The 12,614-nt window shown below is 40.9% G+C and overlaps 1 protein-coding gene across 1 annotated transcript in view; it reads right to left on the reverse strand.

The window, feature by feature from the left end:
- Positions 1-12,614, reverse strand: part of adam19b (ADAM metallopeptidase domain 19b) — a 58,258-nt gene that overhangs the window by 21,412 nt on the left and 24,232 nt on the right. The window contains exons 10-12 of the mRNA XM_028812669.2: positions 10,099-10,183; positions 9,785-9,924; positions 9,524-9,701 (exon numbers count right to left, since the gene is read on the reverse strand). Of these exons, the coding sequence (XP_028668502.2) occupies positions 9,524-9,701; positions 9,785-9,924; positions 10,099-10,183 (403 nt within the window). The remainder of the gene's footprint in view (positions 1-9,523; positions 9,702-9,784; positions 9,925-10,098; positions 10,184-12,614) is intronic.

Below are 12,614 nucleotides of genomic sequence, written 5' to 3' on the forward strand. Positions count from 1 at the left end.
CACTCCACATTATCGTGCATTGTGCTGTCACTGGTATTTTGATAAAAGAATTTGAACAACATATAAGAAGCGTATAAATTATTAAACAGTAAAACATTAACATTTAAGAAGTAAAGTTACATTAAGTACTACTGCAGTGCCTTCGGGTATACCTCATTTTTTGTTTGCCCATTACATGCTTAAATGTATACATTTTTTGGTGTACCTACCCGAGAAGACGCGACATATAACCGAGCGTGGGAGAAGCATGGATTTTAAACACGCGTTGAGTTCATCTGCTGGTATCCCTCGTGAAATAACTGGTAATGTTTGACTAAAATCTACAGCAAGTAAAACGACATTACCTCCTATTTTTTTTTTTTACGATCTCTGAGATCTTGCTTTTTTCGGTTCAAGGCTTCATAAGCTCTTTTATGTTCTATGGTGTACTTATCCCAAACCATCATCTTTGAATGTTGCAAGACTTTCGCCTTGTATGTAGATCGGGGTAATTACATTCATTGCATTCCTAGTCTGAATCACAATCTGATTGTATGGGTGGTTACCTGGCACTGTAGGGTTGCTACCCGTCCTTTAAAATACGGAATCGTCCCGTATTTGAGAATGAAATTGCGCGTCCCGTTTTGAATCAATACGGGACGGAATTTGTCCCGTATTTTTTTTAATCATTTTTTTTAAAACAGCGTCTCATGCAAATCATCCCACACGCATTTTATGAAGATGCCTCCTTTCCTACTTTTGATTGGGTAATACTTGATGCCATCGTTAGTTTGATTGGTCTTTTTAACTGTCCAGTGAGGAGGGCGGGTCTTTTAAGTAGAGTCTGCAAACTGTTGGCACTGGGATGTGGCACCCGCTGCAGTATGCGTCCCTTATTTTTTTGTATTAAAAGTGGTAACCCTACCTGGCAGTTAACACTTATGTTTGGTCATGAAGTCGTCTAAAATCAGCCACATGCCCTCTTTTAATTGTGAGAAGCAGATATATATAGCCAAATTTTCGCGCTTTGTTGCGGCGAAGTACTGCTTTTCATTTTTTAAGAAGAAAGTAAAACCTTTTTAAACGGATCGAAAATATACCAATAACAATTTGTGAAGGATTTGTTTTTTTGTGAACCTCGCTTTTCACAGCTGTCCCACTACGGCGTGTGTTTCGTTTATTTGACAGTATGTAGATCGTGGTAATTAAATTCATGGCATTCGTTTTCTGAATCACAATCTGACTTTATGGATGGTTACCTGCCAAGTTACGCTTGTGGTTGATCAGGAAGTCGCCTTACATCCGCCACGTGCCCTCTTTCTGTTCCCAGAAGCTGATCATAGAATGGTTTTAATAGTTTACTTTCAAATAATGCAAAGAGTATGCGACACGTGTTTCTCCTTAATTCTGGGCTCATCAGGCATACACACTCACTGCATCCCCACTCGAGAATCGAATATCGTCAGCGCCAGAGTTGAAGCCCCTAACGTTGCGGTCAGCAAGTGGGCTAACATCCGCCATGTGCCGTCTTTCAGTTGCGAGAGGCAGATCATAGAATGGTTGAAACTGTTGCCCCTAACGTTGCGCTACGGCGTGTGGTTCGTTTATACCTCGTGTCTTCTCATTAAACTTTTATCTCGCGAATATGTTATTGCAATCCGCAGCGGGAGCGTTTCTATAAACTTAATTTAAACTTACGTTTTACACCGTGCTTTGTTTCCCTTATGAACATGCTTGTATGCTTCACTCGCTCCCTTCTCAATTGTTTAATGAATTTTTTGTTCTTCGCTGTTTGCGGCTCCTCCTTCATTTGTCCCTACTGCGTTCACAGTCTTTTCACGTGATTACGTGGGAGGCGTGATGACGTGACACTCAATTCCTCCTCCCACGGCCATCGAGCTGCCGTCCATTACAGTATATTGTGAAAAAAGAGGTTCCAGTTATGACCATTACGCGTTGAATTTCGAAATGAAACCTGCCTAACTTTTGTAAGTAAGCTGTAAGGAATCAGCCTGCCAAATTTCAGCCTTCCACCTACACGGGAAGTTGCAGAATTAGTGATGAGTCAGTCAGTCAGTCAGTCAGTCAGTCAGTCAGTCAGTCAGTCAGTCAGTCAGTCAGTCAGTCAGTCAGTCAGTGAGGGCTTTGCCTTTTATTAGTATAGATTACACATAGGAAGTAAAAATGTTAGGTTTGAATACATAATGGGAGATCTAAAAATTGAGAGCACACCTTATGAGAAGGATTTAGGAGTCGTAGTGGACTCTATCAGCGCAATCAACTTCTGGACAGGGTTCAGGAGACATTAAAGAAGGCAAATACAAGGATATTCACTCAAAAGAAGCTCCGAATATTCTGTTGTAACACTTGTTAGGATGAAGCAATCTGAACCAAAAAAATATGCTATATATTTGACATATGTGTAATCGATTGCATTACATAAGATGCTGGAAGTGGTTTCCGTTTTCTGCCAGACACATTTCAACATGGTACTCCATGTTCTTGAATGTATCGGGGGGAGGAAAGCAGCAATTTCACGTTGGATGTTTTCCTTCAAATCTTCCACAGTGCCAGGCTTGTTCTGATAGACTTTTCTTTTAAGCATACCCCAAAGGAAGAAGTCTGGTGGTGTCAGATCTGGCCACCATGGTGGCCAAAGCCCCTTTGAAATTACCCTGTTGCAGAAGAAGGACTCCATTTCTGCCATGCTCCTTGCCAAAGTGTGGTACATTGCTCCATCTTGCTGGAACTAACCTTCCGTTACCTCACAATCATCCAGTTGATTCTGACATGGCTTAAACGAATTGGTGAGCCAATAGGTTCACACCATGAAGACACGCTGCTCAATACTTTACACCACCATCCTGATGGGAAGTCAAGTGACTGAGTGAAGGGGTACGAGCGGTATGCACCCAGAAGTTGCAAATGGAGGTTAAACGTTGCAACGGATGTCCGACGCCTACCTCATCAGTCTGACACAGGGGCATCCTGGCTTGTTCGAAGTTCCATATACTGAGGAGCACATTGCACGTTGTTTCGTTCAGATTGTTTTGTGCTAGCGAGAGTTATTACAGAATATTCAGAGCCTCTTTCGAGTGAATCTCCCTGTAGAATGTTAGGTTACTGTATATAGCACGATGTGTGGAGTACAAGTCCAAGGAGGTTCTGCTCAACCTTTATATTGCACTGGTGAGGCCTCATCTGGAGTACTGTGTGCAGTTTTGGTCTCCAGGCTACAAAAAGGACATAGCAGCACTAGAAAGGTCCAGAGAAGAGCGACTAGGCTGACTGCAGGGCTATAGGGGATGAATTATGAGGAAAGATTAAAAGAGCTGAGCCTTTACAATTTTAACAAACGAAGGTTAAGAGATGACAGGATGAAGTGTTTACAATTATGAAGCGAAATTAGTGCAGTGGATCAAGACGGTTATTTTAAAATGAGTTCATCAAGAACACGGGGACACAGTTGGAAACTTGTTCAGGGTAAATTTCACACAAACTTTAGGAGGTTTTACTTTACACAGAGAACAATAGACACTTGGAATAAGCTACCAAGTAGTGTGATAGACACTAAGACTTTAGGGATTTTCCAAATTAAACTTAATGTTTTAATGGTTTTTTTTTAGAAGAATTAAGTGGATAGACTGGCAAACTTTGTTGGGCTGAATGGCCTGTTCTCTTCTAGATTGTCCTAATATTCTAAAAAATAATAAATACATAAAAACAGCACCACAATCACAGTGCAGATGCTAAATAGTTAATAACTAGCTAAAGAGCTTATCCATCTTGACCATGAAAAAATCACAACTCATATAGGACACAAAAAGTTCAGACTAAGCTAGCACAGGTTTATGGTTTGTGCAGTTTGCTATTGTCATTTGGCTGTATGTACTTATAAATATCAATATACTTTTATCCTTATGAATAAATTGTATTATTTGGTTTATTGCAGCAAATATGTTTGGGATATTTGTTGAAAAATAATCAATAGCTACGTCTGAACCACAAACAAAGAGAGTGAAAGTTACATAATGTGGGCTTTCATCAATTCATTCATAAATTTTATTGATCCCTTCATAGTCCTGGCGTCCAGGGCCAAAGACACATATTGTTTTTTTTTAAAGTGTGATTTTTGCATTCATGAAACGTGAAACTCATTTAAAAAGTTTCTTTTTTACGTTTTTGGTGAGGTGCAAAAATAAGGAATATTGCTCCCTAAAGCCTTGTTCACACTTCTGCATTTTTCCCAGCTGCGTAACACAGGCAGTCTGCAGCACACCAGTCACATCAGGAATTTTCTATGGCTGTCGGCCACATTACCATGTCTGAGTGTGGTGCATTTTTTTAAAAATGTGACATGTTGCATATTTTATGCACAAAGACACACCAAAACACAGAAAAGTGCGCTACACTGGAGTTCATCGTGTGCATTTCTTAGGCACCCATTCCTGCCGGTGAGGCAGAGGATACGAAAGCCCCAAGTGTATGGAGGAAAATGGCGAGTGTCGTTTCTGTTTCTGGTGCAGCTTTAGGACTGAGATCTGCAAAATTGTCATCATAATTGGAAAAGTGGCCATCGTACTACCAGAACAACCACAGCACAAGTCTCACAGCTCAACAAAATATCTGTAGGTGATTTATATAAACACTAAACAACAGACAGACGCGTGGGAATTAATACAAGAAAACGTTAACAGACAGGAGCAAATCCCTCTCTTCCTGTGACAATGGCCCGAGTTTTGCTGGTGGCAAAGCGCCATTTTATTTGGCAGCATTCTTGTAAAGCAAAATTCTCTTCTGCATGAATCGTTTTGCTCCTCACTATATATAAGAGGTTATCCTGTGCTAATGTTGAGAAACTGTAATCACCCAGAGAACAACGGATTCACAGAATGAAGTAAATGAGAGTAGTTTAAGAGGCTGTCAGATCTAAAAAGGGATTATATTTTTCAAAAAGGCAAGTGAACAGAGAGTGTCAGGCCAGGCTGAATGTATGGCAGGGCAAGTTAATATTTAGATATAGCTCACAATGAATTTCAGAGAGCTTATTATTCAGTTCACCTTTTAAGAAGTGTTAAGAAGACACATTTCCAGAAATCTCAATATATGCCTGTTTACTTTTTAAGATATTGGCAATACATTTTGAGAAACCTCAAATGCATTTCAAGATATCTAAAACAGACGTTCACATATCTTCAAATAACTGCAGGTGCATATCAAGATATCTTAAATTCATTCTGAGATATCTAAAATTGACCTTGCATGCATTTTAAAATATCTGCAATGAAGTCAACTCGGAAGAACTCGGTCCCTTTCTGTCTACTTTCCTGTGCTCTCTCTATTTGAAGATATCTCGGAGTACATTTGCAATATCTTGAAACGAGTTACAAGTTATTTTGAGAGATCTTGAAATGCATTCCAGATACCTGAAAATGGACAGGAGGCTATTCTAAGAGATCTAGAAACATATTTGAGATATCTTGAATTGTTCTGCAGATATGTGAAAGTGATGTTCAGATATACGTTTGTGTGTTTTTAAAGATATCTTGAAATGTTTTGAGATAGTTTGAAAAACATTTTAAGACATCTGAAATGGAGCAGAGGCCCATTTTCGCACTGTATGGGACTGGCGCCTGCCTACCTGGGACTGGTATCTCCAGATGTCACTGAGAGCTACTGGCAGGCCAAAATGGCAGCCGCTACATCAGCAGTGAAAGTGAGAAGCCGTGTGTGGGTGGCATTTGGTGAGGCCATGGAGAATAACTCAAAGTGCTTCTGGCCCACCAGGGCAGAAGCCTGAGTTGGCAGTTCCATATAGGACATACTTGGGTATTGTCTTTGCTGTTTGTTTAGACATTTATTATTCATTTAGTTCACCTAATCCATCTGGGCACTTCTTTACCTCTCATTCTAGTGTTTTGTGTGAAGTCCTTTGGGCATAACAAATGTCCTGTGATGTTTTGGTGGGCTCTTCAGTGGTCATTTAGGTTTATAGGGTCACTGTTGTCATGTCTACAGAGCACAGTTCAGTTCTTACTTGCATGTACTAACACATTGCCATTTTTCAGCACCATGAGTAAGGAGTAGAACTACCTCACCTTAAATGTGACATTTCAGAACGCTTTTGTCGTAACCTTACAGAAGCAAACTCTAATGTGGTAATGTATTCTGACTGTGACGATGCGGGTTCTGCTCCATGCTCCCATCCACTGTTCGGGAGCCCTTGAACCCTACACTGTCGATAATGTTACCGAGATGAGCTAAACAATGAGGCAACAACACAGCAAGGGGAGGGCACAAATGTGCAAAGGTGCTTTTATTTTAAAACAATCAAAACAAAGTGCAGTGTCCAAATAGTGCATTGATTCAAAGTTCCAATAAATAAATAATCCGTAAAAGAAATGTGGAGGTTTAAAAAAACAATAGAAAAACAATCCTTTAAAAACGAGGTTAAAACATTGCTGGAAGCAGTCCTTTAAAACAAATGACAAGCCCGGTGCTTCTTTTACACTAGCGTCTCACCTGCTACTCCCATTTGGGCCCTGCAGCAGGCGAGACGCTCTCTCTGCAGCTGACCTTCTCTGTGCCTGCTTCTGCTGTCAGTCGCCTTACCGATCCTTGGCTCCGGTCGACTCCTCCTGACAGTGACTTGGGATTCCCCAACGACCAAGGCTCTCACGCTGGGGACACCACGTCCCAAGTCCCGACTCCCGCTGCCTTACGCAGAGAGTCACCCGCCTTCCAGTCACTGCCGTCCTTCAAAGTAATCTCTACGGTAGCGACCACATCTACTACTCCCCCAGGAGTCGGCCAAACACCCAGGCTGCCTGCTCAGCTGTCGCTCGCTTGTTCTCCCGCACTGACTTTCTCTCTCTCACTCACTGCTTCCTGCTATTCCTCCACAACCTCCATTCTCTTCTTTCTCCCTTTCTTGTTCTACCCCTCTTAACCGTCTCGGGCTTCTCTTTATAATGGACGTGGCAGCTTTGGCAATCAACATTTCCCGGGAACAATTACGGAGCGGACCGTCCCTCTCCTGTGCACTTAGGTGAGAAACATCCGCAGCACGAATCCACCCGGGAAACCGCTTCAGCCACACTACCACACCCCCTCGCTACGCCACAATCGCGGTGATCATTTATTTAAAAGTGGCTTTTGCTAAGAGAGCTGTGGACCCACAACACCACACTGCCCCTTCACTAATTGCAATACTGAGCTAATCTAGAGTGGCTAAAGGGCCTGAGATGCACATTATGAGGATTATGGTTGAACCTACAACCCAGAGAAAGCCCGTCGACACGGGGATAACATGAACAACGCCATGTCTACCTTCAGGAGAGCTGGGGACACAATCCTAGGCACAGACAGATGGAGATGACTTCAACCTGTCCATGGGCAACGCTTGATATTCAACAGGCAGTTTCACTTTTTTAAACATTGAGAGCTACTCTTTTTTCCAGAACACATCAAACAAGGGAATACATTTTGCTGATCATTACTACACAGTACATCATCTCCTATTAACCATCTGCTGACCAGTACTACTCAGCATCACCATTAGCTTCCATTAACCACCTGCTGACCATCACCACACAATACCTCCATTAACCTCCATTAACTTTTCTGCCATACAACGTGTTCCTAAAACCCTGCATTAGCTTTAATCTTCTTCATTTACAAAGCTCTAATTGTTACAATCTCTGGTTTTGGCTAGTGGTCTCATTTAAGAAGTTTTGTACGGTATGTTGCTGACATCTAATTATGTCCATAAAAATCAGAGCCAAAGACCACAGTGACACGCTGATTACTGTTTATTTTTTCATATCTCAGATCACAATGCTTCACAGAACATTCTCAAGGTCATGAGGGAGTGGAGCCTATCTCAGCAGCATGGCACCACCCCCAATGAAGTGTCACTTCATCACACACCGTCACACTCACATTGACTCAATTTAGAATCACCAATTATCCAAACACACACATTTTTGGGGGATGGAGGACAAAAACCAGTGCAGATGCGCATTTTCTTCTGATTCGTGCCTAACCAAAATACACAGCTTCCAAAAACCGGCCTGTGGCATCCACTTTACAAAAGAGGAGAGGGGAACTGTTAAAACCCCTGGTCCACAAATAACAAAGCCTTTCCAAAAAGTTTCTAATTAGATTTTCTTAAACAAATTCCAAAAAGGTCCAAAATTTGAAAAAAATTATTAAAAAAGTCAAGAAAAGAAAAAAAATGAAACACAGAACTTGTACTTGAATAAAATGTCAAAACTATTAGAAAAAACCTTTAACAACAAAATGTTAATTCTAAATCCTAATCCACTAAACAAAAGCAAAGGATCAAAAAGCCGGAATATCTGAAATCACACTGTGAATTAAAGAACGCAACCCTAACAGCAAGGGAGCCAAACATCAGATTTAGAAATGAATGCCTTTTGCTGGGCCCTTAAGTAATGGATGACCAATACTGCGTTAAGAGGCCCTGCCTCCTTAGGCCCAGCTTACAAACTAACAGAAGTATAACATGAATGCGTTCATTAATTAATTAATTGACAACTACAAAATATTTTTCATGAAATACCTAAGACCAAACAACATGCCAAGTTAAAAAGTTGATAAGGATATTAGTATACATTTTAGCAAAAAAAAAAAAAAATAATAATAATAATACCAACATGAACAACCTAAAAGATGGATGACTGGAGTCAAGGATGCAGCCCTGGTAAGACAGCACAGGTTTATCATGAGTTTCTCTTATACCAGCAAAGCTGTCCAAAGGTCATAATGGATCTGGGGACTCAAAAGTGGTTATAGGAAGGCAGACGTGTGAGATGTTAGGTTCTGGACTGGTCACTGGCGGGTACCCAGAAGTTAACTTCAGTGGGATTTTAGAAAGTCTATCAACCACTATTTTATCTATGATCAATCCCTTGGAACTGTCATATATATGTTCAAACCCGACCTCCTGGCTATGCCTATGCTTGGTATGGAGGTAGCTTCTTAAATGTGACCCAAAGCGGTCTGAAGTGCAGATCTTCTGGATTTTATGGTGTAGCATTCCAAAAAGCTGAAGCTAAAACAGAATGACAATGAATGGAGCTATTGTAGACATGAGAGCTTCATGTTGCAAAAAGAGACAAATCAACAGGCCCCACTGATGTGACAGAATCGGCCATTGATGTCAAGTGTGTGCCATTGCTATGTTCCCACAGACAGGCCCTCCTGACAGAAAAGCTGACCATCCTACACTATTATCACCAACTTATTCCTGGTCTGAAATCAAAATTAAGGGAATGGTGGACCTCGGCCCATGAATGATATTAATGACATTAGAGCTGCAGGCTTTAAAGAGAGCATTAATGTACAATGAGAAGCACCACAGGACATCTAGGGGCGGCCAAATTAAGAGGTGAATAACTCTGAGGACTGGTGGCATCAGGCAGCACTTGAAGCCTCTTAAATCGGAGTCACTAACACTCCACTCATTAACCTGACATCACTGATCTGAAAGCCCCATTTGGGTTAATGCAGTCGGATTTACCTCGGCTTCCCCACAGTCACACTCCTCGCCTTCTTCCAGGTAGCCATTGCCACATCGCTGGCCCCCATACATAGTCTTGGTGTTGGGCATGTTAGACAAACACTTTCCGCCTCCCGAGTCCAGAAACGTCTTGAGGTCCCTTTTGTTGCACTGGTTGAACGTCTTGGGGAATGGATGTCTGAGGGTGGAATTGATCACTCTGACACTGACGACTTTGGCACATCGAGTCTATTCAGTAGTAAAGCTTGCAGACATTCTTACCCACTGGCTTTAGCCATGATGCATCCGCCATCATCAGGATTAGCTGTGCAGCAGCCTTCGGAGTCGTGGTTCAACCCGAAGTTGTGTCCCATCTCATGAGCGATTGTGCTTGCCACACCAAGAACACTTTGAGAGTAATCCTGCACAGATAAAACACCACGCAGAACACAGGCCGCTTCAGGACATTTTAAAATGGGCATCTGTAATACTCAAGGTAAAGAAACCTGAACACTTAAAGCAAAAATATGTGTCCAACTGGGGGGATTCACTGACAAAGCATACACATATTAGAAGAGGGAAAAAAATCATCTTACAGAGTTGATGCCCCCAGACTGGTACTCCGAGCACATGACCAGGAGAGGTGCTAAGCCAATCGTAGATCCACTAAAGCGAACGCCACTGGAAAAAAACACAAAATTAAAAGGCATTCTTCACAATGGAGCCCCCTTAATACCCAACCTACTACCCACACCACTTATTGCTTAAAGAAGTAGGCCCACTTTCAACAAAACTGCATTCCTTTTTAATTTTTGGAAATTAATACAATATTTCTTCAATATTTCCTGAGGTTTTTGGTCAGTATAAGCTGTTATAACATCCTGCTCAGGTCTGTAATGAAGTGGCGCCATTCCTAGCAACACTGGTGTCATCCTTGGACCAGGAGACACTCCTTTATGGGCCCACATGTACACACACGGCCAGCTTTGGATCATCAGTCAACCTAACCTGCAGTCTTTGGGGATATAGGGAAGAAAAATTATATTTAAAAAAATTTAAGTATATAAATGCACTAAAAAGCAAAAAATACATTTTTCTTTAACCACAATTTTCATGGTTATATGTGACTAAATAAAATCATGGGGCGCACATAAATGATTCAAACAATTTTTGAAACTTGTTTAACATGGTGTGGAATTACAATGTTGTTGTTTTTTTTTAATATTTTATGATGAAAGTAGTTATTCTATTAAGTGATTGAATGAATTAATTTATGTGCATCCCACGATTTTTAGTCACATCTCCAAAGACATTTCTGACAGTCAGAAACTCGAGTGACTGTTAATGTAAAGCATGTAAAGTAGACTTGTACAAAACTCAATGTAGGGAGTGATCTACAGGGAGAAGGCAGGCCAATGAAGAGTTGCATTGAATCTTGGGACATTTTCAGATTTCAACCCCTACGGTCAGCCTTCGTGGGCTGGCTGGTTACTACAGATGTGTTACTCCAAAACTCAGCAGAATAACTGGAACGTTTGACAATGCAGTGGTATTCTAAAGAAACGTTCACACTTCACACAGTAGATAAAGAGTCCTCTGATGGGATACTTGAACACTTGCTTAATCACAAGGGTAAGAGGCGGGGGATTTTTATTACGTACATAAGCAGCATTACATTTAATTCCTTTTTTGTTATTCTTAGAAATTCAGCTTCTTACCGGCGATGTCTGTTTCTTTATTAACCCTCATTGAGTAGCACTTCTAGCACATCAAAAGCAAAGCCATCACTTCCCATCACTCAAGCAGTAACAGGATACTGGACGTGTATTTTGTCAGAATTTCCTGTGGCCCTCACCTTTGGTCTCTCCTGCTGCTGCTAACCACATCCCCTCAGCAGTGATGTGCGGTGAGGTTCATGGCTGGTGAGGCACTGACTCCTTCAGAGTCAGATATGAACCCAAAAGAGTAGCTTATTGACTGCAGGCACATTGACTACTGGTTATGTTTCATATCTCATCAGCATTCTTTACACACACATAGGTAAGGCACATATTTCAATGAGTAAAAACGTTACATTTATAGCGGCGAGAGAGAGCGGAGAGAGCGCATTTGCTCTGCACCCTCCATGTGTTCTAAAGTTGCCGTTGCAATTCCACAATTCATACTCATTCAATACAAATGAAAGTACCGCGTAGTGTACCAAAAACGATTTCAATTTTTTCATTGTTTTCAAAAGCTTTTAATTCTGATGCTTTAATCAATTTTAATACAGTCTGTTCAACAAAAGGATAACAAGACAAACAAAATTTTATTTTAACGTCAAAATTTAGTTTTTAAATATTGGATGTTTTTTCTTAGTCTGATCCCATTTTTTTATAAAATTGTAAGCCGTTTATGGTCTTACGTTTATTTGTAAATGAAGTACATGCACTTATCCTTCTCCACGAAAATCTCCGTCACTTTCTCGTAAAAGTCCTCCTTATTTTCCTTTAGTTTTAAAAGTCTTAATCTTCTATTTTGGCAGTCAGTCGGAACAAAAAATAAAAATAAACGGGCCGCTGCAGTGCACTTGACTTTCTGATATCGCTAACTTATTGGCGCCCGGAGCCTCTGCGTAGATCACAGGTGTCGGACTCCGCAGTGGCTGCAGGTTTTCATTCTAACCATCTTCTTCATTAGTGAGCCGTTTTAACTGCTAATTAATTTCTTTTGCTTTAGTTTTGATTAACTTGACTCAGGCCCCTTAATTGTCTCTTTTTCCTTAATTAGTAGCCAAACAATAATGAGACATCAAACAAGCCACCATATGACCAGCTCACCTGTGCCCATCACACAATATCTGAAAATAAAGAAAGGTGAAGGTCTCAGTAAGGTTGATCTCTCAGGTCACCAAAACATTTTGGCAATGTTCTTTGAAAAAACAGAAAAATCAACAGATTTGGAAATATCTGCTGTGGCAGAATGAGAGCAGCAACAAGCCATTGAATTAAATAACGGGCTTAATTAACAGCAAGAATCAGCTTCTCATTAAGAGACTGTTTGGAGTGAAATTGGTTTGAAATCCCAGTTTAGCTGCTCATCTGTTGGCTCGTTTCACGTCTCATTTCTGTTT

This window comes from Erpetoichthys calabaricus, chromosome 11 (genome assembly GCF_900747795.2).
Source record: "Erpetoichthys calabaricus chromosome 11, fErpCal1.3, whole genome shotgun sequence".
Lineage (NCBI taxonomy): Eukaryota > Metazoa > Chordata > Cladistia > Polypteriformes > Polypteridae > Erpetoichthys > Erpetoichthys calabaricus.